Source organism: Falco rusticolus, chromosome 1 (genome assembly GCF_015220075.1).
Source record: "Falco rusticolus isolate bFalRus1 chromosome 1, bFalRus1.pri, whole genome shotgun sequence".
Classification (NCBI taxonomy): Eukaryota; Metazoa; Chordata; class Aves; order Falconiformes; family Falconidae; genus Falco; species Falco rusticolus.
In genome coordinates this window covers 103,594,068-103,617,250 of record NC_051187.1, presented here as the reverse complement: position 1 = coordinate 103,617,250, position 23,183 = coordinate 103,594,068, and the positions used below count along the sequence as shown (strand labels likewise).

Below are 23,183 nucleotides of genomic sequence, written 5' to 3'. Positions count from 1 at the left end.
TTCAGCTACAGATGTAAGATTTCAAGCCTGCACACTTCAAAACACAGGTGAGTAAAATTCACTGGTATAAACATCAAACAAACTGATGGGGAACCTGGTCAAAGTGAAATTCAGCCAGGAGTGGCCAGAAGAGCAACAATTTTGTCATCACGCTCCATGGTTGAAGCCCTCTCCAGCTAGCTGGGGCTCAGACTGACCTGCATGAAGACAGGTATTTCTACTGACTATGCTGTACAGTCCTTCAAAGCAGCTGGAAGCAGGTGCCAGCAGAAACCCACACTTGACCTGAATGGTTGTGGAAAATTTTAGATTCTTTATTTATCTCAGATTTTTTTCCCCCTTCATCATCTATTTCACTTAGGCCTTTTAATTCCCTCCAGACATCTCTTCCCCTTTTCTCAGCAAACCTTCCCAGCTCCCAGGTCTCATTTGTTGTGCAGGTATTAGTTAATGTGATGCTGCATTATAATCAAACTTAAAGAAACCTGCTGGCAAAGGCCATCTTTCTTTCTGCAGACAAATGGATTTGTCAAACCCTCAGAAACAATTCAGGCCGACTTTCAAACTGTTCAGTGAGGGAGAGAAACCTTAAAACTTTCAGCATCTGATTAGCTTAAATCAATTAATAATCTTACAAACAAACAGCAGCTTTCCTCATCCAATATTTATGCACAAGGTACATCTGGCTTCTTAGACATGAATAAAATCACAGCTTCTGCATGGCTAAATGAAATATTGATTCCTTTTTTGCAGAACATTTCTCAAACTTCTTGCAACTGGAGGAAGAAAGCAGGTTATTTACCACTGCAAGTTCCATCCTTTGTATAAAATCCCTGTCCACAGCTGGCCACGCAGAGCCCGGCTTTTAGCACGTGTGATGGGTCTTTGCAGGACAAACAATTGCTCTCAGCAGCACCCCAGCATGAGGAACAAGACTCATGACAAGCTGTAGGGAAAAAAAGGTGCAGGATTAACGAAAAATCAACTTCCAATCCTCTCTTGAAAATGAAGAGTTTGCAGTAATTCACTTTTTTGCAGTTTTATTCCTTAAATTTGCAGGCATTCACTGCTTCAGAAAAGGAAAAGAAAACCCCACTGATCTTCCCATGTCAGTAACTTTCACCCAAGCTGTCTCAGGGGTACAATTTACAGATTCATTTTGTACGTGCAATATGACATATGCAGTATACATCAGAACGGTTTCTGTAGCTGTAATCAGATTAGAGGCAGTGTTAGTAACACTCTTAAGTCTTGTTCATCCTGGTGCTAGGGGCTGTACAGGCACAAAGGGAAACGGGAAGAGATCCCATCATACCCTACTTGAAAAACAGACATGTAATCAGATCCTTGCAGTGACTACTGACATTAACCCAGCTCCATGTATGAACACAGAATTCGACTGCAGGGCTGCAATCAAGACGCTGCAAAATTAAAAACAAGACAGCCTACTTCTAGAAACAACTCCTCCTGCCCTTCCAGAACTCCGTGCCAGCACAGAAGGAACTGACTTCTGGCTGTTGGGTGATCTGGTTGGGCAGGGCAGAAATCCTCACGTGCTCAGTTTGAGTAATTCTTGGGGAAAAGTGGACAGTGGGTCCCAGGTCCAGTACAGCGGGCACTGCGTATCTTTCCCTTGACATTTCCAGAAGAGAAGGGGCATTCCCTCACCGAGTTGAGATACCAGCTACGTTTCTCTCTGGGCGAGACATATATCATAGTTGGGACACAGTAATGTTTCAGATATTCCTGAAGAGCATCACGTTCCTGCAATGCAAGCCGTATAAATGCCCTCTCTGTGGCACCTGGGTACAGGACCACACAGGCAGAACAGTGATACTCAAGCAAGATCACATCTTACAATTAAACTAATAACTGTACGGAGCTCCATTTTGCCTCCCAAAACAGCTGTTGAATGAGCTATCTTATTAGAAACTGTACAAGTTCAGCTGTGAGGGAAATTCAGCCCACTGTGGTTACTGTTTATGGAATCTGTGACACTGACTCACATTAAATCATGTGCTACCAGTGCTTGCAGGAACTGTGCAAATTATAGTTCTTTCAGCTATTAGAATTGTTTTTCTTGATTACACCCAGGTATGTTCCAAAGTTATTCTTAATTTTATTATTTCACAATAAGGCAGGTACGTGCTTGTGCTCCCAGACCACAGCAGGTGGGAGAAACCAGAACTTTGACATTTGCCCTGTATCTGCAAACCTGAAGTCTGAAGTTGCAACCACACAAGTAAAACGCATCTGTGAGTAGTCTCAGCGTAACACAGGAACCAGCGGACACAGCAGCAGCTCACCCACATAACTGCGAGCACATTTACATACAGAGCAGTGGCAAAAGCAAACACCTTCCCGCCAAAGTAACCCCCCTAAGTGAGAGGCAATTCATCCTCTCCCCAATAACAGGTGAGAGTGAAAGTGTTTGCAGTCCAGGTAGCGGTAAGTTCACAGCAAACCAGTGATCACCACTCCCATCTCACTCTTGTTTTGCATGGTTTCTGTGCTGCTTCTCTCTGCTTGAGGCCATAGTTTTTGTTTGTCTCATGTTCGTTAAATTAATGAGACGGAGCACCTCTTTATGTTTATACGTGAGTCACACTGCACAGCACAAGATAAACACCACATCTTAGTGGATCTCACTGCTCCTCAAGGCAGGGAAGGGTTATCATCTCCATCTCGTATGCAGGGAACTGAAACACAAGAGATGTGATGTGACATGCATGGGGTTAGAACAAGGAGTGTTTAGGAGGCCAAGACACAGGACATTTGAGTTCATGCCCAGCACATGGTCTTTGATATTCTGGATGCTCTTTCTCCACACTTTCACCTTTGTTTATTTTCCCTTTTCTCATCTTCTCCTATTGCCTTGCTCTTGCTTTCCCCTTTCTCACCTTCCTGTACCTTTTTTCCTGACCTCTCCCGAATGCTGTGGCTCTTCTAGTTCCTGAACTATGTGAGGAGAGTATCGTAAGAATGCTGGGCATCCTGTACCCAAAAGGATATTCCCCCTGACTTCTACAGCAAGTGTGGTCATTGCTATCAAGTGCATCTAATTATGGCTGAGTCACAGCACAATGAATACGAAACAGCCCATCCCAAGGTAAAGACTGTGCATGCTTTTTCTTTCCAGTTGATAATTTCCCTTGCTGATAAAAAGCTGCATCTCATTCCAGCTTGGATGACTCCTGGGGCACGTCTACACTTGAAAGTTAACTGCAGAGTATGAGTTCACGCTGTAAATGTCCTCACTTCACCTTCCAGACGTGAATGCTTTGCTCCTCTCTGAGCTCAGACTTTCAATTTCTTTTTGAAAGAGTGGGCACCAGGACTCGGATGCTCTAATTATAGACTTCCCACTGCACAGCTTGACCTGCCTCGCTGTTAACTTGCCTCAATATGTTGACACATCTGAACATACCCAGTTATTTGCAGAGTTCTCAAGTCCTCTCTGGAGATGCTGCTCCTTTCCAAGAGATACTTTTCTCTCCTAGCAGCCTGGCCTCCAGACTCTGTTGTTAAACAGGCAACCTTGCATCCAGCTGTATTAAAAATGCACTTTTGACGAAAGCCAGGTCAGTTGGGCAAATGTTCTTTGATTCCCACCGCGCACTGTTTGCTGCCGGCACTACACCAAGCTCTCCAGAGCACATCCACACCTCAATCTCTTCACTCCAGCAGCTGCCTCAAGCTGTCCCTCTGTGTATGTCAGAATAATGTCTTCACCTCGCTCCAGTGCCACACATTTTGCTGGATGTGAGTCTGCCATAAACAACACCCAGGCTCAAAAGGTCTTTGGAATGGCTGGACCCACATCTCAGGCTCTTCTTTGGAGATGGTGCCCAGCAGTATTGGCACCTCCACCTAAGTCTGCACACGGCCATTCTGCTGAGCTTTTGTCACCACCACTACTGTCCTTGGCTACAGCTAACTGCAGTTCGAATAACCTAACTCCCAGCTTGCCTTCCCTTCTGGCTCTCTGGCCTTTCTATGGACACATGCCCATAGGGCTAACAGAGCAGCGGATAGGCAGCCCAGCCCACTCCCCCATAGATAGGACAAGGAAGAATGGTTTTAAGATGAAAGAGGATAAATTTAGATCAGATATTAGGAAGAAGTTCTTTACCGTGAGGGCGGTGAGGCGCTGGCCCAGGCTGCCCAGAGCAGCTGTGGGTGCCCCATCCCTGGCAGTGCTCAAGGCCAGGCTGGACGGGGCTGGCAGCAGCCTGGGCTGGTGGGAGGTGTCCCTGCCTGTGGCAGGGGGTTGGAACTGGAGGGTCTTCAAGGTCTCTTCCAGCCCAAACCATTCTGTGGTTCTACGTTTCTCTGTTGCCAAAAGAAACTCAACACAAGTGCTACTCTACACACAGCTACCAAGAAAGGGAGTGAGACAAGAAGGAAGGGTGTTTTAGACAAAGTGGGCTAAGAGCACTCCCAGTGTCACACTTCTGCTGGGGAAATATGTAATGTCTTGACTCAAGCCAGGTAATGATACAAACCAGCTCAGTCTGCAGGCTGAAGGATTTTAAGATCTTACTTCCACTCCCTCTCTCCAGTTACCAGTTGGCTCTCACTAGCCCTTGGCAAAGATCCTGCAAATCCACTCTTGGGTATCACAGCAGCTTTCAAGTCTTCTAGTGAAGCAGCTGTTGTGTTAAAATTGCATGTCTTCCTAGATGACTCCAAGCTACCAGACCAGGCCCAAATGGCTTCTTTGAGACAGAAAGGGACAGAAACAGGAGGGATCTAAGTAGCAGAGTTTGGAAGAAAGGAAGGAAAGGAGAAAGAATGCAACCTGATTTTTAGCAAGACAGCCAGATTTAGCATTTGGAAGCAGTGCAAACAACTCAAAGTACAGGATTTAAACAATTTCCTAGGTGGGCCAACCAAAAAGAATTCTTGCAGCAAGAGACTCAGCTCTGATGCGCTGCTCCAGTCACTAGCTCTGCCATGTGAGCCCTCCCTGGGAAGCGGCTCCACTGACTCCTCTGATGCAGCCATTTCTGTATGAGGTGGCCTGTGCCTCCAGGAGTTACCAGCTGCCAGTCTCCAGATGACAAACACGCACAACCTGATTCATGCTCCTACAGATCCAATCCTTCACTTCTCGTGCTGGCAGCAACAGGCACCAGGCAATTTATTTTCACATGTCTTGAGGACTTTTTTTTTTGTCACAAGTCCAGCAGCTACTAAGTTTCAGCCAGTATCTCCACTCTGTTTGCCATCAGATGGTACAACTGCAGCTGGAGTTGTAAGCTATGGATCCCAAATGTGTAGGACCTGGGCTCATGCAGTTGGAACAGCAGTCCCAACCTATTCCTGCCCTGTGCTTATGCACACTCATGCACACCCTGCCTGCAGAAACTTTGGTTCTTTCAGCACTGGATCACTGCCAGACTCAACAGCTGCTCCTTGCCCAAACAGCCGGTCACCACCTCTGCTGAAAAAGCAGGGGAAAAAATGGAAGCATTCAATGGAGCCACTGTCAGCTAAAACATCTTTGCCTACAGCAACTAAGCGGCTATGTGAAAATAAATCAACAGAAGTGACTGCATCGCCAGGAAACTGTTTTCCCCCTTCCTGGCTATTTTCAGTTCACATTTGTAGGGGCCGTTTCGCATTGCCTCCTCCCTTCAGTGAGGATCCTGGACTTTACAGACAAGACCCTGCAGCTAAACCAGACACTGCTGCTGAAGGAAAGATGTTCAAGAGAAGATAGCTGACCTTCCAGTTGCAATAAGGTGTGCAATTACTCTGCCTCAGCTGACACAATGGTATTCGTTAAGCTGCAGTAACATGTCTTTCCCGAAAATCAATGTTAAACAGACAAAACTTCCTGGGTCTCGCTTTGTGGTTCACAAAAGAACATTCCAGTGGCTCCTGAGCCAACGGGTCTTTTTCTCTTCTCTGTTACTCAGGTGTTGTGGGGTCAGTTCTAGGAGTCACAGAGAAGTGACACAAGCCCAGGCTTTTAGAAGATGAGAGGTCCTGCAAAGCGATGTTTCTGTTCTTTCATGATTGACCACAAGTCAGAGGATCAATTAAAGATCCGCTCACCAAACTCTCTCTTATCTGCACCAGGGCAGGTATAACATTCCCAGGTTTGAAGACAGCAGGAGGGCTAACGCAAACGGTGTCCCAGCAAGAACACAACAAGATGTCACTGCTTGGCTTTGGGAAAGCACAGATGGGGTCCCACCACTCTATGCCACAGGGTACCGCTAATCACCTCTAATCTGCCCTCCTCACCATGAGCTGGGCAAGCTCAGCTTAGTCATGTTCAGCCATTTATCCTCAAGGTGAGCCTCTGCAGCCAGATAGGGCACAACAAAACAACAGGTCATGAATAAAAATTCAAGTGTTTTGCTACGGTAAGCTGGGTCTCTTAGCGTCAGCTTTCACATTTCTACATTCGCGCTTTGGGAGATGAAAGCAGAAATACTTGAGTTCTGCCTAGGCTTTTGAATAATCTGGAAAACATAAATAATTAAGTTAGAAAAATGCAGTGAGAGCACTGAACACTGCAAGTCCGTCGAGCCCTTCTATTCTACCAGGCAGGCATCTTTTATTTTCACTTCCCTTTGCTTTGCCTTCGGCAGGCGGGTTCTTAACCGTTTCCACAGCCTGTTCCCGAGAAGGAAGACTTCATCTACCACTCCACCCTAAGCCTGATACAAACTGATCCGTGATCTTTAAATACACTGCTACATAACTGAACCTATTACCTTTTATTCTCAACTTTACCTTCTCTTAATGGATTTAATACTTTACAGAAGCAGGTAGAGGGACAGGGGCAGAAAACAACCCTGGTGTAAGATTAAAATAGGGCAGAAATCAAACAACTGTATTCCAAAATTCAAACCAGATTCAATCATACCAGATATTATAAAACACAAACAAAAGGAACGGTTAATTCATTGTGTTTTGTTACAATGCAGACAACAGCATTTCAATGACAGGATGGAATAAGAAACCTGGTCTTACAGGTCTTTTTCATCTCCAGACTAAATTCCTCAAGAAGGATATTACTGGAACTACAGCAATTAACACAGTCTAGTTCATTCTTTTTGTGATTTTGAAACATGTTTATTGTAGATGTTAAAACCACTGTAAGAAAAGTATTTCTGAATAGTCTAATGCTTGCTGTATGATCAGATTACAGATTTGTAAAAATAAAGAGGATACAACGAAAGAGCAAATGGCAATGAATTATGGACCGTGTCTGAAATTTAAGACTTTCTCCACTGGTTTGACTTTATGCAGAAAATGCAGCCAGGCAGAACTAAAGCAAATTGGTTTAATTCCCTTAAGGAAACAGGAACAAATTTTCCCAGCAACTTTCAGCTACAAGCATGCGTGACTGCAAATTTGGATGGAAAGTGCAATCAGTATTCTACAAACCAGTAATAAAATGAAACATTAGCCCTTCCCTACCACTTCAGCAGTACATGGGCACTGCCAATTAAAACACTAGGAGCAGGTGGAAAGGAAATGGTAAAATAAAACCAAGTGAAGTACAAGATTATTTGATACTTAAGTCTATAAATTCTTTTGGACTGGGTCACTCTTTTCTCTTTATACATGCACAATGGGGCTCTAGTCTATAGTCACTGCTGGAGGACAGAGGCTTACCAGACTTTCAAAACCTGAAACAAATGGTCAGCTCTTTGAGGAAAACCACTTCAGAAAAGGAAACTGGACTTACAATATAAAGTGTCTTCCCCTGAAATCTGCCAAAAGCCCTAAGCCTGAATTTAATTTTAAGCAGGAGAGCTAGTTCCAAAGAAATTAAAGTGATGCCTCAAGAAGTTAAGCATGTGCTCCACCCCTTTGCTGAATTAGAGCTGCAGAAATAATTAGACGCCTTTTAAAAAGGCCAACATCAAGAGGAGAAAAGTGTTAACTTTGGAGAAAACAATTAAACTGTCATGATGAAAAAGCAGCTGCCTTACAGTTTGTGAAAAGTACAAGTATTTCAAAGAAGCAAGGGAAGCTCATAAATGCACTATTATAGTTCATCAAAGATAAAAAATTTAACTTTCCAGTCTTATTCTCAGTCTTTCCAATTGCTAAGATATAGGATTTAGACACATCTCAGTGTTTTATAGAATTACTAATTTACTTTGTAAATATGCTTCCTGAGAACAGTTAGTCCAATCAACTCTCAGGAAGAACACACCATGTGAAACAAATGAATGGCAAAACAAAGCAAAACCTTTTCCAGAAAGTATTTTCTGTGAGCTTTTCTGAGTCCTGTCAATCCCTCACCCCTTCAAGCAATTTTCTATACACCTCAAAGTACCATCTCCTGAAAGGTCTGGCATTAGCAGATGCAGTTAAGTCTGCACTGGACTTGAAGAAAAGCCCTGTGGATCAGATTGGCCGGCATGGCTCAGGGTGTTACATTCTTAGTAAAATCAGTGCATACATCCTGCTCTGTACCCTTAACACCACAAAAACCACAGTCACATTTCCAAAAGGGCATTCTGAATTGAAAAAGGACAGTGGTGACAAACCTCAGCATTCAAAAACAGAGTTTTAGGCCAACAGAACTGATCCACTGAGGAATTTGAATGACTATTTCTCCAACCAGTAATCAATTTTACACCATATGACTTAGTTCCTCTGTTCCCTCCTTCCTTTACTCTAGGGTAAACATTAACACCTATGTCAACAGCAGATCCCCCAACAGAAAGTATATCTAATAGCTCGGGTACAGCTTTTGTCTGTTGTTTTGCTATCAAAAGCACTTTTTTGCTCTGAATTACCTATGCAGAGGAGCTGATCCTGGAAGTATCCCTTCCCACACGAAGCCACACACTGCCCGTTCTTCAGTAGCAGGGATGTCTGGCACGAGGAGCACTCAAATCCATTGGTACAGGCTGAGCACGTTTCATTGCAGGCTTCCAACAGAAACAATAGAGGAGAAAGATGTATTAATCCCAAATGTCTTGATGCAGCAAGACTCCCCTGCTCTGATAAAATGAGACCATTTTGCCTCATTTTGGCAAAAGTTTGAGAATTTGCATTTTTCAGGGGCTTCCACCGGAAACCTTCTGAAGTCTCAAGTCCATGGTTACTACTCAGTATGTGCCCGAATGCTTTTCCAAACAAAGCCTGGCAATCTCTTTATAATAAGCCTGTGAGATCCTACTAACAAAAGCACAGCATGCAACAGAGGAGATAAGTCATCTGACAGATGCAGAAATTACCTAAGCAAGTCCCCCCATCCTGGTAGAAGCCCAGCTCACACATCTCCACACAGCGCCCATTCTGCAGCTGCCTCCTTGGGTCGCGGCAGGCGCTACAGTGATCAAAGGCCTCAGAGCAGGTCAGACAGTCTGGGTGGCATTCAACTGGCACAAAGAAAAGCCACAAAGGTAAAAACCGTCAGCAGTGTTTTCAACCAGGAAGGCACAAAACAATTCATACTTCAAAATCAAAGCCAAATTCATTACTTGGTTCTGTTGGTGGTTCAAGGTGTGTTAGTTTGAGAGTGGGTTTTTTTCCAAGATTGCATGAAAGGGGCTAAATATTATATTGCTGTATTCTGGTGTGTGAGAAGTTATTACACAGACTCAGATTTTCTAGACTATTGATAAAAAGGATATTCATCATTCACAGGGTTTCTCAGCACTAAAAATCATAAGTCATCAGGAACTAACAATCCAGAACAACCTGGATTTAAGTTTCCTTCAGTCAGACCCTGCAAGAAGACAAAACTGTGCTCATGCCAGGTTGGAGTACAGGCGGCACACAACTCCCCCTCCAGCCAAAAGCTTTATGCTGCAGCACCGCAGCAAGCATTTCCTGACCACAGATGTTTTCTCAAATGGCGTGGCTGCGCTCTCTGCAGAGCCAAGAGAAGGACTACTTTTGCTTTACTACTGAGCTGCTTTTGATTGCTGGAAGAAAAGGTGCCTGTTCCTTCCTGACAAGTCAGCAAAAAGGATCCCAGTGCTAAACCTCTCCTTCATTTACACTAAACAACCTGCAATTTTCCAGGCAGATGTATCTAAGGAAAGAATGTGGAATCAAAAGCTACAGAAGACACACAGTTGAAGATAACAATGAATAAACAGGAGGATAATGTGATAAACAGGGAGAATGACTAGAAAACTCTGTCTCTATCTATTTCTTTGCAATAACTTTCCACAGGTATATGCAGCCACAACCTTCCAGTCTGACAATGAACTGGAGACTTCTTGGAGAGGTGCAGAATGGGCAATTTTTCTCTAGGTACAAAAAAATTCCCTCCGCTCCAACCCAAATGTTCCTAGTGAGAGGGCATATTTGCTGGTTTTAACATAAACACAGCTATGCTTAGGGCTATATGCTTTACACTGGTTGAGAATGAATGGGTTCTCTCTGCCTGCTTCCCCCAGCACATCTGTGAGAAGCAGCAATAAATTTTTACTGGCTTTAACGAAGCAGATGCGTTAGGGGCCGATGCTCTGGGCTCACAGATTGAACTGCTGCAGGCTGGATTTTGCATTTGTTTCTCATCCCCTCCAATGCAAACCAGAAAAAGACAGAGACAAAACAGCAGGTTTCAGTAAAGGAAATTTCCGTTTACCATTTAGGACACAAATTGCAAGTTTGGCTCTATGTCCAATACTATGACTTTAAAGCCTGGGTCTTCCAAAATGCTACCATTACAGCAGCTACACTAAGAGGTCAGATTTTCATGGGTACCCAGTACACAGTGGGACCACTTGATAAGGAGCACAGAGGGCAACTGAGAGCACTTTATAAACTGCCCCCTCCTTAGAAGCTGTGCAGATGCTGTTCCCTTTGGAAAATCCAGGACAATTTTACCTGAACTGTCCAAAACCCATTTTTCTCACGTCTCAATTAATAGTGCTTTGCCTTTTTATTAGCATGCAGTAAATAACAAACTTTAAAACACTAATACGGCAAATATGCCAAGGCATTCCTGCAAATGACAGCATAATTAAACTGTGAAACTGTTTTCTTTTTACTGAGATAAAACATTAACTGGAGCACTCTGATAAAACCAAAGTTATATGAATGCAACAAGAGAGCTACCAACATGAAAAATTAGCAAACCACAGCTAAAGCCTACCAACTATGAAATGTAAATCAAGGAGAATGCCAATATCCTGGAGAAAAACAAATTTATATGCAAAATTAATATCTAAGCTATGGCTATCCTAATCTTTCCACACAATTATTAACCAACAGCCATTCAGCCCCAGGTGAGCTTGTGGTGTAACAGTGTAAGCAGGCTCTAACTTCTTTCCACTCCCAAGAAATAATCAAGAGCCCATAAACTCCAAAACCCATGTTAGGATTCAGAAAGGAACAGTCCTCTACTTTATGAAATTCATGTTGAAGAAAAAAGACAAAACATTGCCCAAAACCAACCCCAAGGAGAAACTCTTTTGCTAAAAGAAAGCTATAATTTAAACCAAGGGAAGTCAGTGGGAGCTTTTGGATGGAGCCCTCAACCTCTCTGAGAACCTTAATACAATGATATGGAAACCAGTTAATTAGCAACTGAAAACCAAAGACAAGTTAACATTCAACACAGGTGTCAGACCTGGGGAAGCGAGGGCGCAGGGATGCCGGAACAACCCCTTGTGCCAGAGGTGCACTGACGCACATGCTCCCAGCCAACACGAGGGACGTTAAGAAATGACGGACCCTGCGTCTGTACCTGGTGCGCAGTGCAGGCAGCAGTCACCCTTCACCTCAAAAGCCACGCTGCCCAGCGGGCAGGGTGGGCAGGAGCGCTGGAAGCACGTCACCACTGCGTCCCGGCACTCGCACTCTCCGCACGGCCCTTCCTCCCACGTCTCTCCGTTCTGCACAAGAAAAACCAAACGGCCAGCATCAGCAGCGAAGGAGAGCTTCTGCACAACGTAGTTTTGCTGTGCATGGAAACCGCAAGGCTACATCAGTACTACAGTAAATTAAACATTTCTGGGAGCGTTTCAGCACCGCCGCCTGCCAAGACGGGACTGCATGCCTCTCTACCATCACCCTCTTGCCCTCTTTGCCTTTCCGGAATCAGACAGCCTGCAAAGCGCCTACTGAGAAAAATCCTTGGCCTGGAACACCTGAACACGTTCCCTCTCAGCACTCCCTCCAAAGCAGCGTGTTTTTTCAGTTAGCAGTAAGGCTTTTCTACTTCTTCACCTCCCTTTGTCTTCTCTCACTCAAAGCATCTTCTGTCTCCAAATTTTGCTGCCTCACTTGTCTGCTTCTTTTTCACAACCTGGTACCAAGTGCTTGAATCTGCTCCGTATCTGAACAGATACCTGTCATCTGTCCACTGTCTGAATCTATGTCTTTGCATAATGACCTTTTTGTCACACTTTAAATCTCTTTCTAACCATCACCACGTTTTATGTCCTCTTCTCCTCTCTTCAATTGCTTGGCTTTCCACCACTGAGTACGGGCCGAAACGCCACATAGGTGAAGAGGTACTGCCGGCTCTCTCCAGAACCACCCATGGCACCTGACACCTGCCTACTTTTACTAGTCAGTGGAGGGAAGAGATGTTGCACCCATGGTTCCTCTCCCGCGATGTGCATCCTTAGGCCTGCCCTTGGTGGCCGAGGTTCTGCTGGCAACATGTGAGGAAGTCAAAAGACAGAAAAGAGACAGCGAGCATTTTAAACGCCCACGAAGCTTTTGTGACAGTGCCTCTCTTAAAAGGAATAAAGCACAAACTGGAATAAACCTGACACCTTAATATATTTTACCTCACTTGGGTCAGAAAAAGAGAGTTGAGGAAAGAAAAGTATTAGCATTAGAAAAAAAACCCCACAGAACAGTATTAAACTTCCCATTTCTCACATCTGTTGGCAAACAGCAGCTATTAGCTCCAGTCCTCATCTGTCAGAGCAATGAAAAGTCCATTACTGGTACATTAAAACCAAGATACTTCATGTTTCCTTTTTATTTAACTTCAGAAGGAAAGTTCCTTGAAAATATTCATGAAGTAATGGACTCCTGTTAGAGTAAAAATTATAATCGGTGGGATACATAGGCGGAAAGCTATACATTGCCCCAGCTCTGTAGCTTCTACTTTATAGGATTCAAGTCAGGAATCTTTAAGTCCATGAGATGTGCAGGAAACCTATGAGTATCTATATTAAATATTAAAGGGAAACGATTGATTATGCCGCAGAAAGGAAAGCAAGGCAAACTTAAACTCTGCAGCAGATACACGCAGTATAAACAAGTGCATTCTGTAAGTTGTAAAAGCAACCTGCAAACAATATTAAGGGATTATTTTTCTGCTACACTTGCAAATAAGATTCTTCTCAGAACTGGAGAGGAGAGCCAATTTCCCCAAATCTTTATGAGCAGAACTTACTACTATGTGCTCCGAAGTACCAGGATACTCACAGCTTTGGTATGTTCTTTGTAAACACAGTAATTATTACTCAAGATACACTCAGGACAGCACTTCCCATCTAAGTGAATTAATTCTTCACTCTGTGAAGAGAAAGGTTGCAGTAATTCAAATGGAACCAACATCACCAAAAATACTGTGGAATGCAGAGACAGAGCAGCTCCTGCCCTGGAATGCAATCTCCGATATCTAATTTCACCTTATCTTCTCTCTAGCCTACTCCATCTCTGTAGGTACAGTTTGAAAAATCTGCTTGGTGCAGTTGCAGAACAAATCTCAGAAAAGGCCAGGGAATTCAGTGATAAGGCCATTACCTCATTCCTAAATCCTGCAGAGAAAGACCCAGTATAATCCACTGCAAGTACAGAGAATATTTTTACTGTTCCACATATTTTTACCATGGATCACTAGGATCTTACTGGACCACTGTCACGATTTCAATGCATAGAAGCTTACCTTCATTTTGAACGTTCTACTTTTTTTTTTCCCCAAGAGAATTTCAAAGCACATGCTCTGTTTATCCAGGACGGAAGAAGACTGTTCTTTGTTACAATGGTACAATTCCATAGAATGCACTTAAATAACTTCAGTTTGAAGGTAAGAATTTAGCAGCAGGAGACAGGAATAAAGTGTCCTAATTCATCACAACTTTTTGTGCCCAAGTGGAAGCTGAGTACTTAGAAAAGAGGGAGACACTGTCCTAGGGAGCCAGGACACAACTCAAAAGAAACAGCTTCAATTTCCTGACCTTAGTAGCTTTTCTGGGCCAGATTCTCACACACTGTAAACATAGGTAAGGTAATCCATACTAGTCAGAAAACAGGCATATGTATACAAACCCACTACCATTAAGTAGTTACAAATAAATGACTAAATTAGACTTGGTGCCAACCTCCACTAAGCACTTGTTTAATCTACACCCATTAAATGTCAGTCTTAATACCCCTCCCCAAATCTTAGCAGGCATAATCCTCCTCCTTTTGCAACCAGGTTGCTTCCTTACCTACCACAACAGAGAAGTCACAACCGTTCATTAAATGCCTGCAAGGGGCTCACACACCCACTGAAACCCCACAGCTCACACTGGTTTCCATTTCAGCGTGTAGCTGTTTTCTTCTGATGGCTCACAAAATTCAGCTGAGCGCCAAGTTTACCAAATGGCTTTGCTGATTTACACCAACTGGGCATCTGCTCCATATTTTCCACTGTGCCACATTGGCACTCTCACCAATTTTTGTATGCAAATTACTTTAGACATAGATAGGGCAGTAACATCACTGGTCACTCTTAGTTTCAACAAAGTAGAACAACTAAGTCAGGCCACCCTCTCACAACCCTGGTGTGTTTCTGAGAATGGGTAAGACAGGAGGAACCATATGGCTCTTAGTCATCAAGGACCACACACAGCCTAAATCTCTCTCTGCTGGTTCTATACATTTTTGCTCTTAAATCATTACTTCAAAATGCCATTGGCAGTGGTTGGATCTCATGTCACTACTATATACCGTAAACTCTCCTATCCACACCTCTGCCTACATCCCCACCCACATACATAAACACACGCTACAGGTAAACTGAGAACAGCTAGCCAGGGAACATGGCTTGCCTAGCCAAAAAAAAATGCAACCACACTGCTCTGCCAAGACTCAGAAAAGGGAGAGGCTATGTCAGATAACTTGTGGCTTTGCTGAAGAGAGATTCATCGTATTCCAGCTTGAGAATATTGAAAGGCAGTGATGGGCTGGAGGCAGAAAAGATAAGAAATATTTTATGTAATCCCTCTCAAACACGTACACACCTACATCTACATGCACCATTCGTAACTCTCAACCCCCCAGCTCCATTTCTTCTAAGTATCAGAAAGACTTGTGCAGCTTGCTGGCTATACAGCACCCTGCAAGCTCCATGTTACTGATCCTGTAGTTTCTGGGGCTGCAGGACTGCTAGCAGAAATACTCCATCGCCAGCCTACTCAGGTAGGCTGCAGCATCCCTTGGTAGCACCCATAACTCATCCTCCTCTGAACATTGCCACGAGTGTGCTCACTTAGCTGGGATGCTGGCAAGTGCTCCAGCAGGATTACTTCATGCTCTGACAGCTTGAGCAGTTTTGGCTGAGTGTATCCACTTCAACATCCACAGCTAACCCTGCCTGCCACGTAACTTGTATTCCTAGCTCATCAGTAACCCGCTGAAAATGTTTTTTTGAAGATTAGGTCAGAATCACCACAGACACTTTCATCTGGCAGTTGCTGGACAGGTTTGCTTGAAAGGGTTTATAAACTAAACCTCTACCCTACCCTCAGGTAATGCTGCTATACTACGTCGAGCTGTCTAGGATTTGCAGTTCATATCTGTGGCCTCATTACACTTTAAACAGGATGATGTGACCAGGAAATTAATAGTGCCTTAATGAAGGGATGAATCCAAATGCTCCTAGCTTCACATCAGCTCCGATTTATTGATGCAGGTGCCTAAAAAACAGACCTGCAACTCAAAAAGGAAAAAGCAAAGGAAAAAGAAAATACTCCATCTGCTTTTTGAGTAAATACTTTATTGTAGTAACTTCACCTTGTACTATTAAGGTAAACTATGGCTGAACACGACTTGAGGAAGCTGGGTTATCTTAAGGGAAGTCATGCAGAATTATAAAACCTTGGGCAAATATCTTTTATCAAGTGGGACCATAACTCTTGTCTGCAACACTGATGCAGTCTTCCTCCTTCTGTCTCACTAGCAATCCCGTTTCATTCAATTCAAAATTGCAGCAGTTCATACTCTGACAAACACCACCACTTTTTTAGATGCTCGGGCTTTTAGAGGGGTGCTTACCTTTGAGTGCCCGAGTTTGAAAAATTGCTACGTGAGTGATAATGCTACACACTTTTGAAACCCCTAGTTTTGAACCCTACATGTTAACGTCTCCAGCTATTGTTCTGTAAAATATCCTTGGCTTTTCTGAATAATGGATTCTTTGTCAGTACCCAAGATATGAGCATGAATATTAAATAATTCTCCCTACTGAGCCATGACAGCATGCCATCATCATTAGTGTAAATGATCCAATTTACAGCCATAAGCACGCAGGAAGCTGACTGAAACAGATGCAAGTGCACAAGATTTTATGACAACCACGACTTTCCACCCAGCAAATTCTCTGCATGCAGTTTAAGGTCAGATGATCACCAGCAGTACTACGCCAGTGACAAGAGTTTGGGTCCCACACTCCATGTATTTTGCTGTTTAAAAGGCACAAAATCAGATGAACAAGCATACACTTTTATTCCTAGATGCATCCTCTCTGCATGATCATCATTTGTGATCCCATGGGCAGATTCACACTTTTTTGAACACTCATTAAAACAATAAAATCTAGTGAATCTATTATGCCCAGATTTTGGCTGGATTTCAGACACAACACAAAGCTGCTGCTACTCAAGATTTAGCATACAGGCAGAGTCACCAGAAAAGCATTGCTACTGAGAGAGAAAACTCAGAAAGCTACAATTCCTTCCCTTCTCTTCACTGACACCGTGGAGTAGTAGGTATAAAGTAGATCTGAGCCCACCAATTAAAACAGGTGTAGTGACAAACAACACAGAAGTCTTACTCCACTGCAAAAAGGCAATTCAAAACGTATTTGTGTATGTCTGTGTGTGAAGCATTCAACCCTATCTAATGCATTTTGCACATCCTCTAGAGAACAAACATAACTGGGGGACGAGGGGGGATTAGTTTTGGAATAAACAGCACTGGGAATAAAATACCTTACCAGCTTCACTTCCATGCCAAGAACGGCACGGAAAAAATGGAGAGAAGTGGAACATCAACTTCCATATCCAACTACTTTACTGAAGCCCACTGTAGCATACAGAATGAAGATAAAAGGAACATTTCTTAAGCTTTTAACTGTCTCTGACCTGTATGCCTCTCCCTATGTTCAGCTCTTGGTAAAGCCAGTGGTCACTGAAACATCTGAGTGTCTGACCCTCCATTGTAGCAGACAAGACAACAGCCTGGGAGGGAATCCAAGCTAAATTAGTCACCGATTCACACTGGCTTGCTTCACAATGCAAGCCCACTGAGCAGTCAAACTTGCAAGGAAAATCCAAAGTTTACTCTGCTTTCCTGTGAAGTGTTTTCAACGTAAATGCACAGAACAAGCCCTGAGAGAAGGTCTGTTTTTTTGAGTGTCTCAAGATGTCAGTCGAGAAAAAAAAGAGGAGGAAAAAATATCACAAGACTTGACTGATATATCCTGAAAGAAAAAAAACATTCTTACCTTGGCACACTCCACTTTGGCACACTCTGCTTCCTGGCAAGTGACGTGCCCTTCATCACACATGCAGAAGTCACACTGAGTGCTATTCCACATCTCACTGTGGTACCTGATAGTGCCATCATACAAGCAGTTTCTCTTGGAAGACACACACTCCTCACAGCACTTCCCAGGACGCTGCACTTTCTTCTCCCCCTACAAAACATCAGCAACCATTGAGCAGGACTGTCTGAACCTTATGGCATGGGCACGGCGATGTGTACAGCCAGGGTATCAGAGGTGAATGATTTTTAACTACCTTCTCACAGGTAATAGCATCACAGGTCTCTCTCAGACATCTGACTTCTCCTCTGTGACACACACATGCAGTGCAGGCATTTTTTTTCCACTGCTCACCATGCTGTTCAAAAAGAACACGTATACAATCGTTAAATACTCTTTGTAAATAACCAAATCCTTCCCAGAAATCTGTGCTGCTTATGGAATATGATGGCTCCTTCTGCATGTCTGTATCTAATAATAAACTTCTTAAAAACCGCTCACCTGTAGGTGATCAGCAAACAGGAAGAAAAGGTAGGAGGTCTAGACACTATAGTGTGTATTCCTCATTACTTGCAAGCTGTGACATTAGCGAGGCCTTAACAACTATTATTAGCAAAAAATAATCATTAACAGAAAAACCCGCAGACATACATTCATTAAATAATGCATTAAATTAATTTCAGGTGATACAATAAAAGCTATAAACACTTTGACCTTCACCAATGCTTTCTGCTTTCCTCCTTCCAAAAAGTGTGAAAAGAAAGTGCCTGATCTGCTTCACCGTGCAAACTTCCTTTCTGCTTGCCAGCAAATTCTTACCTAGTCCTAATTTCTTTCAACTCTTCTGGCTTTCCAGGAAGAAAAAAAGCAACAGTTGTACTAAACTAACAGTGCTGGCAGAAAGTCAGATGTCAGGGAGTAGGGAGAGCAATGTGTGCCAGAATTTGTGAACAACTGCCTTTTGGTGTGGCTTGTCAAAGGTTACCTGGTACACTCTTCCTGACACTGAGCAGGGCTTCGGGACACATTCCGGGCAGCATTTTCCAGGAGACATAACCATAACTTCATCCTAAAGAGAAACCGGGAGAGACAAGTAAAATAAGAGCATTAACAGTTAACACGGGGCTCAGCATCACTGCCTGGAATGCCAGGCATTTAGTATCTGTGTGATAACCTGGGGTCAATCAAGGCTTCATTTTGGCTCCAGTATCTGGGGGCAGTCTTCACAGCATGAGATTAGTGTAGAAAGCTAGCAAGAAAAGTATTTCCTTCATCTCACTTTCTGGACTTCTTTGGATGGCAACTGAGGTCCAAATATACAGATAGATACATACATGCAGATAAAGACACACACACACACACACACACGAGATAAAGTACATATATTCAGGTATACAGATATACAGAGGAAAACAGAGTATATCTCAAGCTATGTAGAAAAGCACACTAAAGCATGAGATGGAGGAGAGAAGAGGTTTTATTCCTGGTACTGCCACATTTTGAGTCTCTGAATGTGTGATTTACACTCGCCATCTCTCAGGCATTTGCACTATTTTAGTTAAATCCTTTCAGCACAACTGTCTGTACAGGTGTTAAATTATGCTTAAAACTGGATTATCCCATTTTAAACCTTTTCATGACTGATTTAAATCACATTGAAATAGGTTGGCACTTCACATCAATGTAACAGTTCCTGCATGCCTCAACTTCATCCATCCAAAATCATGTCTGCGATTCCCCTGCTATAATTTTGCATACATCCAGTGATTTGGGAAAGTGTTATTCACCTGCACCTCCCTCCGGCCACATCAGGATGACTGAAGACTGATTTGTGGACTGAAAGTAGTGTTGAAATGCCAAGCACTATTATTTCAGCTGCTTTGTTAGTCAAATCACTAGCTTTCAAAGAAAGAGTGGAAGACTTTACAAGTATAAAACTTATCAATGATAGGTTTCCCAGCAGAGTTAAAAGAACTTTCGTGGATTTTGGTGGGATATGTGGCAGAACATCCAGGTGCACTCCTTCATGCAACCAGCATTTGTGAAGTTCCTCTCCCTTAGCACCCAGGGAAGGGCATAGTTATCTGGAAGATGGAAAATGAGAATTTAATACTGGGAGAGTTTATGTATTTGCTTTTGACAGGAAGTGGAGAATGAAGAAAGTGACAGAGATAAAGGCACATGAAAGAAAAAGTCAGGTATGACTGACAGCAGAACAGGATCCTTGCACATCCTACCAACATCCCTTCTACTGGGCACCTTGGTAGGAAATACCTGAAACATCACCAGCATTAGCTTTCTGCTGTGTTAACTTGGATGCTCTCAGTTGATTATTCTCACATATGTCACAGCAACAACACAGTTGTTTCTGTTTCCATAAATTAAATCCAATTAAACATTAGAACAATCAGCCAGCAGGTAACCTCAGTCCATTTGGAGTGGGAAAGGAGGAATCTAAAGTAGGCATGAATTTATTTTAATGCACAATACTTAGTCAGTGAATACTAACTGATTATCTAAACACGAAGCAAAACACCATTAGCATGCACAGAAACAGGTGGGCTTTCCTTCTACCAAAAAAAAAAAAAAAGCGTTAATTGCACAAACATCTGATCCAGTAATAGAAAGCTGGGTAAGCATCAACAGGAAAAAAAAAAAAAGTTTATGACTACTGCTTTTGTTTTTCTCAGTGCTACAGGGAGGAGTGTTCAGCCGGAGCAGACATTTCAAGGGAGCTTCCGGATTCATCCTTGGAACATAGTAATAGATTAACAAATATTTGGCAAATGGCAGCCCCTAAAACATAAAGTCAAGGTCAGAAAGAGATTTCCAGAGAGCCAGTTCCTTCATTTCCTTAGCACGGCATGCTGCTGTAAAGGAGTGCCCAAGAAAACTTGTACAATGGGCCCAATGAAAAAAATCCAAAGAGCACAGTCACACCCTTAAGCACTTCCAATATAATAACAGGAATTCAAAAAATTAAGTCACTTGTATAGAATGTGGAGTACTGTGTATAGCCTCCTGCCTTTACTAACCCCTGTGTTAATACTGCATACTAACTTGTAGTGTTTTGCTTGGGTTGATCACTGCATAAGTGCTAAGAACTCATCATTTGTCCACATCATACACCTTGGAGACAGAAATGTCCCAGTTCCCTCAACTCGACTAAAACTGTAAGCCACTACTTGAGCTTGCCTGACTTACCTTATTGGTTTTGTTGATTTCTAAACACAAGCACACTTAAGGAATAGTGCTCTGAGACTTTACTTTCAGCTGAAGAGATCTTCTGTTTCTAAACTAAAGTCAAAAGGGGAATTTCATCTGCATTTGACTACTTTCAACTGTGTTTCTAGAGTTCTTGTAAAAAAAAAAATTAACAAGACCTGCAAACCAATCTTTTCAGCTGCAAATTAAACACTGAAATTTGTGAAGATAAAGCCCCATTAAAAATCTTGTGTTATTCCTTCCCTCACAGAAATAAAAATATTTCCTGATCAACCCTAAAATTTTTTTTTAGTACAAAACAAAAAGTAGGTTTTTTAGACAGTATTTGTGCTTAATTAGCTACCAAAGGCATGATAAGAGTAAAATGGTGGGGAAAGAAGGTATTAGGGAAGAGACAGGACAGCACATGTATACTGACAGACTTAACCATCACTCCACACCATTTTCACACATCAAAAATCCCTTTTCCAAATCACCCACTTGTCACGCAGAAGATTTGCCTGCCCGCTTTTACATCTAGTCAAGAAACGGCCCTTGCCAAGGAAAAGGTGACAGTGATGAGTAATGACCCCAGGAGGCCAATGGGTCCTGACCTGGCTGCACAGAAGAGGCTGGCAGGAAGCTGTGAAGCACTGAGTCACACCGTCCCTGCAGACACATTTGGAGCACCGACCAAGGCGCCAGTCCTCACCATCCTGGAACAAGTGTCCATCAAAGAGGCAAGGCTCTAAGAGATATGAAAACAACGGATAATTTTCTTTCCTAATGCCCTTTCATCCCTTTCCATCAGCCAGAATTAAAACACAGATTCTTTTTGTGCATCTCAGGTTTCAAAATCCTGGTTTGTGAAAGCAGGTAATGACAGTAACAATTCCACCAGTTTTCAAGGGATTTAGACTCGTGAATTAAGAGCTCTGGATGCACCTCTCCCACTAGACTTCTATGAGAAAAGGTACCCAATAGCTCAGGCATTTTTGGAGCTCACAGCCTGAGTCCGCAAAGTGCCAAAGGTCCCCTCAGTACATCAGAAATACCTGCATCTTTTTTTCCAGATTTTAATCTCCAAAATAAGAACATATTAGGCACATTTGCTCACTGCTTAAAGCTTATAGTTTCCTCCTGGCCTATGGGTCAAACCATTAATGATGTAAATATGGTAGCAGGACAGAAAGAGAATTAAGAGACACACTTGAGACCAGTGTCTTCCCAACAGAACTGAACAAGAGAAGAAAAGCTTTCCAGATTTGGGACTACAAGGAGATGTCCACTGACCGACTACTTGGACCAATGAAGCCAGTTCAGATGCAATACTCACTGCCATGGCCCACACATTTGGGACAGCAGGATCCCTGCGCGGTGTATTGCAGCTCCCCTCGTCCACAGGCAAGGGCTGGGCAGGCCCTGGGGGCACAGTTCACCTTCCCGTGGGCACAGGAGCACCAGCCACATCCAGAGCTGGCCCACTGCGTGCCGTGCTGCATGCAGAACACAACCAAAGGCACAGAAAACACATGCATGAATCCAGCTGCCAATGAGAGTGCTGTAAATATCTCTTCTCCCTTTTAAGCCCCCCCACATTAGCATCAGTTTTACTCTTTTGCAGGCCCAGGCAATCTTTGTACATTGTAGCCCTTACTTCTGGCTGCACTGTTGGGGCAAAAAGCTAATCCTGGTAAAGTAGCAAAGTTGGAGATCAGCCTGATTTTCCTTCCTGTTGCAGAGTGGCATTCAGCAGCAACCCACTGCAAAGACCCAGGCTACTGGATACACCCCCTCTCCACTACAGTTTCTGTAAGGCGAACTCTAAATTTAGAGACCGTTTTCTTTAGAGAAATATTTAACATGGGCCTCAACATGCACTTGGCCACAAGGTGGTCAGGTGAACATCATCTGCCCCATCACTATGAGTAAAATCTCATTAGGTTTGCGTATTTGTTAATGGCAGAAACAAGTATCTCTACCCTGAGGCATGGCAAGGAAAAATTGGCCCCAAGAAGAAACACGTTGGTATATTGCAATGCTCTCCAACAAACAGAGAATGTTAATTTTTACAAAACATGGAATTTTGACTTAGGCAGGGACTGAAAAAAGCTCTGGCCAGATAGAGGGTACAGATTTTCTTCAATGGAGCTATCACATAGGCCAGTGCTGCTAGGTAGATACTTGCCGAATGAAGGTCAAGTCGTAAAGCATTACAGTGGCTTAATGACAAAAGAGAAAACTTTTCCCTTCAGGGAATCTGTGC

The 23,183-nt window shown here is 43.2% G+C and overlaps 1 protein-coding gene across 1 annotated transcript in view; it reads right to left on the bottom strand.

Annotated features, from left to right (window-relative positions):
• The window catches only part of FRAS1 (Fraser extracellular matrix complex subunit 1), a 174,163-nt gene that overhangs the window by 84,201 nt on the left and 66,779 nt on the right, over positions 1 to 23,183 (bottom strand). The window contains exons 5-14 of the mRNA XM_037392849.1: positions 22,254 to 22,413; positions 21,532 to 21,665; positions 18,699 to 18,782; positions 17,970 to 18,071; positions 17,675 to 17,866; positions 13,387 to 13,476; positions 11,687 to 11,834; positions 9,219 to 9,362; positions 8,775 to 8,909; positions 803 to 946 (exon numbers count right to left, since the gene is read on the bottom strand). Of these exons, the coding sequence (XP_037248746.1) occupies positions 803 to 946; positions 8,775 to 8,909; positions 9,219 to 9,362; positions 11,687 to 11,834; positions 13,387 to 13,476; positions 17,675 to 17,866; positions 17,970 to 18,071; positions 18,699 to 18,782; positions 21,532 to 21,665; positions 22,254 to 22,413 (1,333 nt within the window). The remainder of the gene's footprint in view (positions 1 to 802; positions 947 to 8,774; positions 8,910 to 9,218; positions 9,363 to 11,686; positions 11,835 to 13,386; positions 13,477 to 17,674; positions 17,867 to 17,969; positions 18,072 to 18,698; positions 18,783 to 21,531; positions 21,666 to 22,253; positions 22,414 to 23,183) is intronic.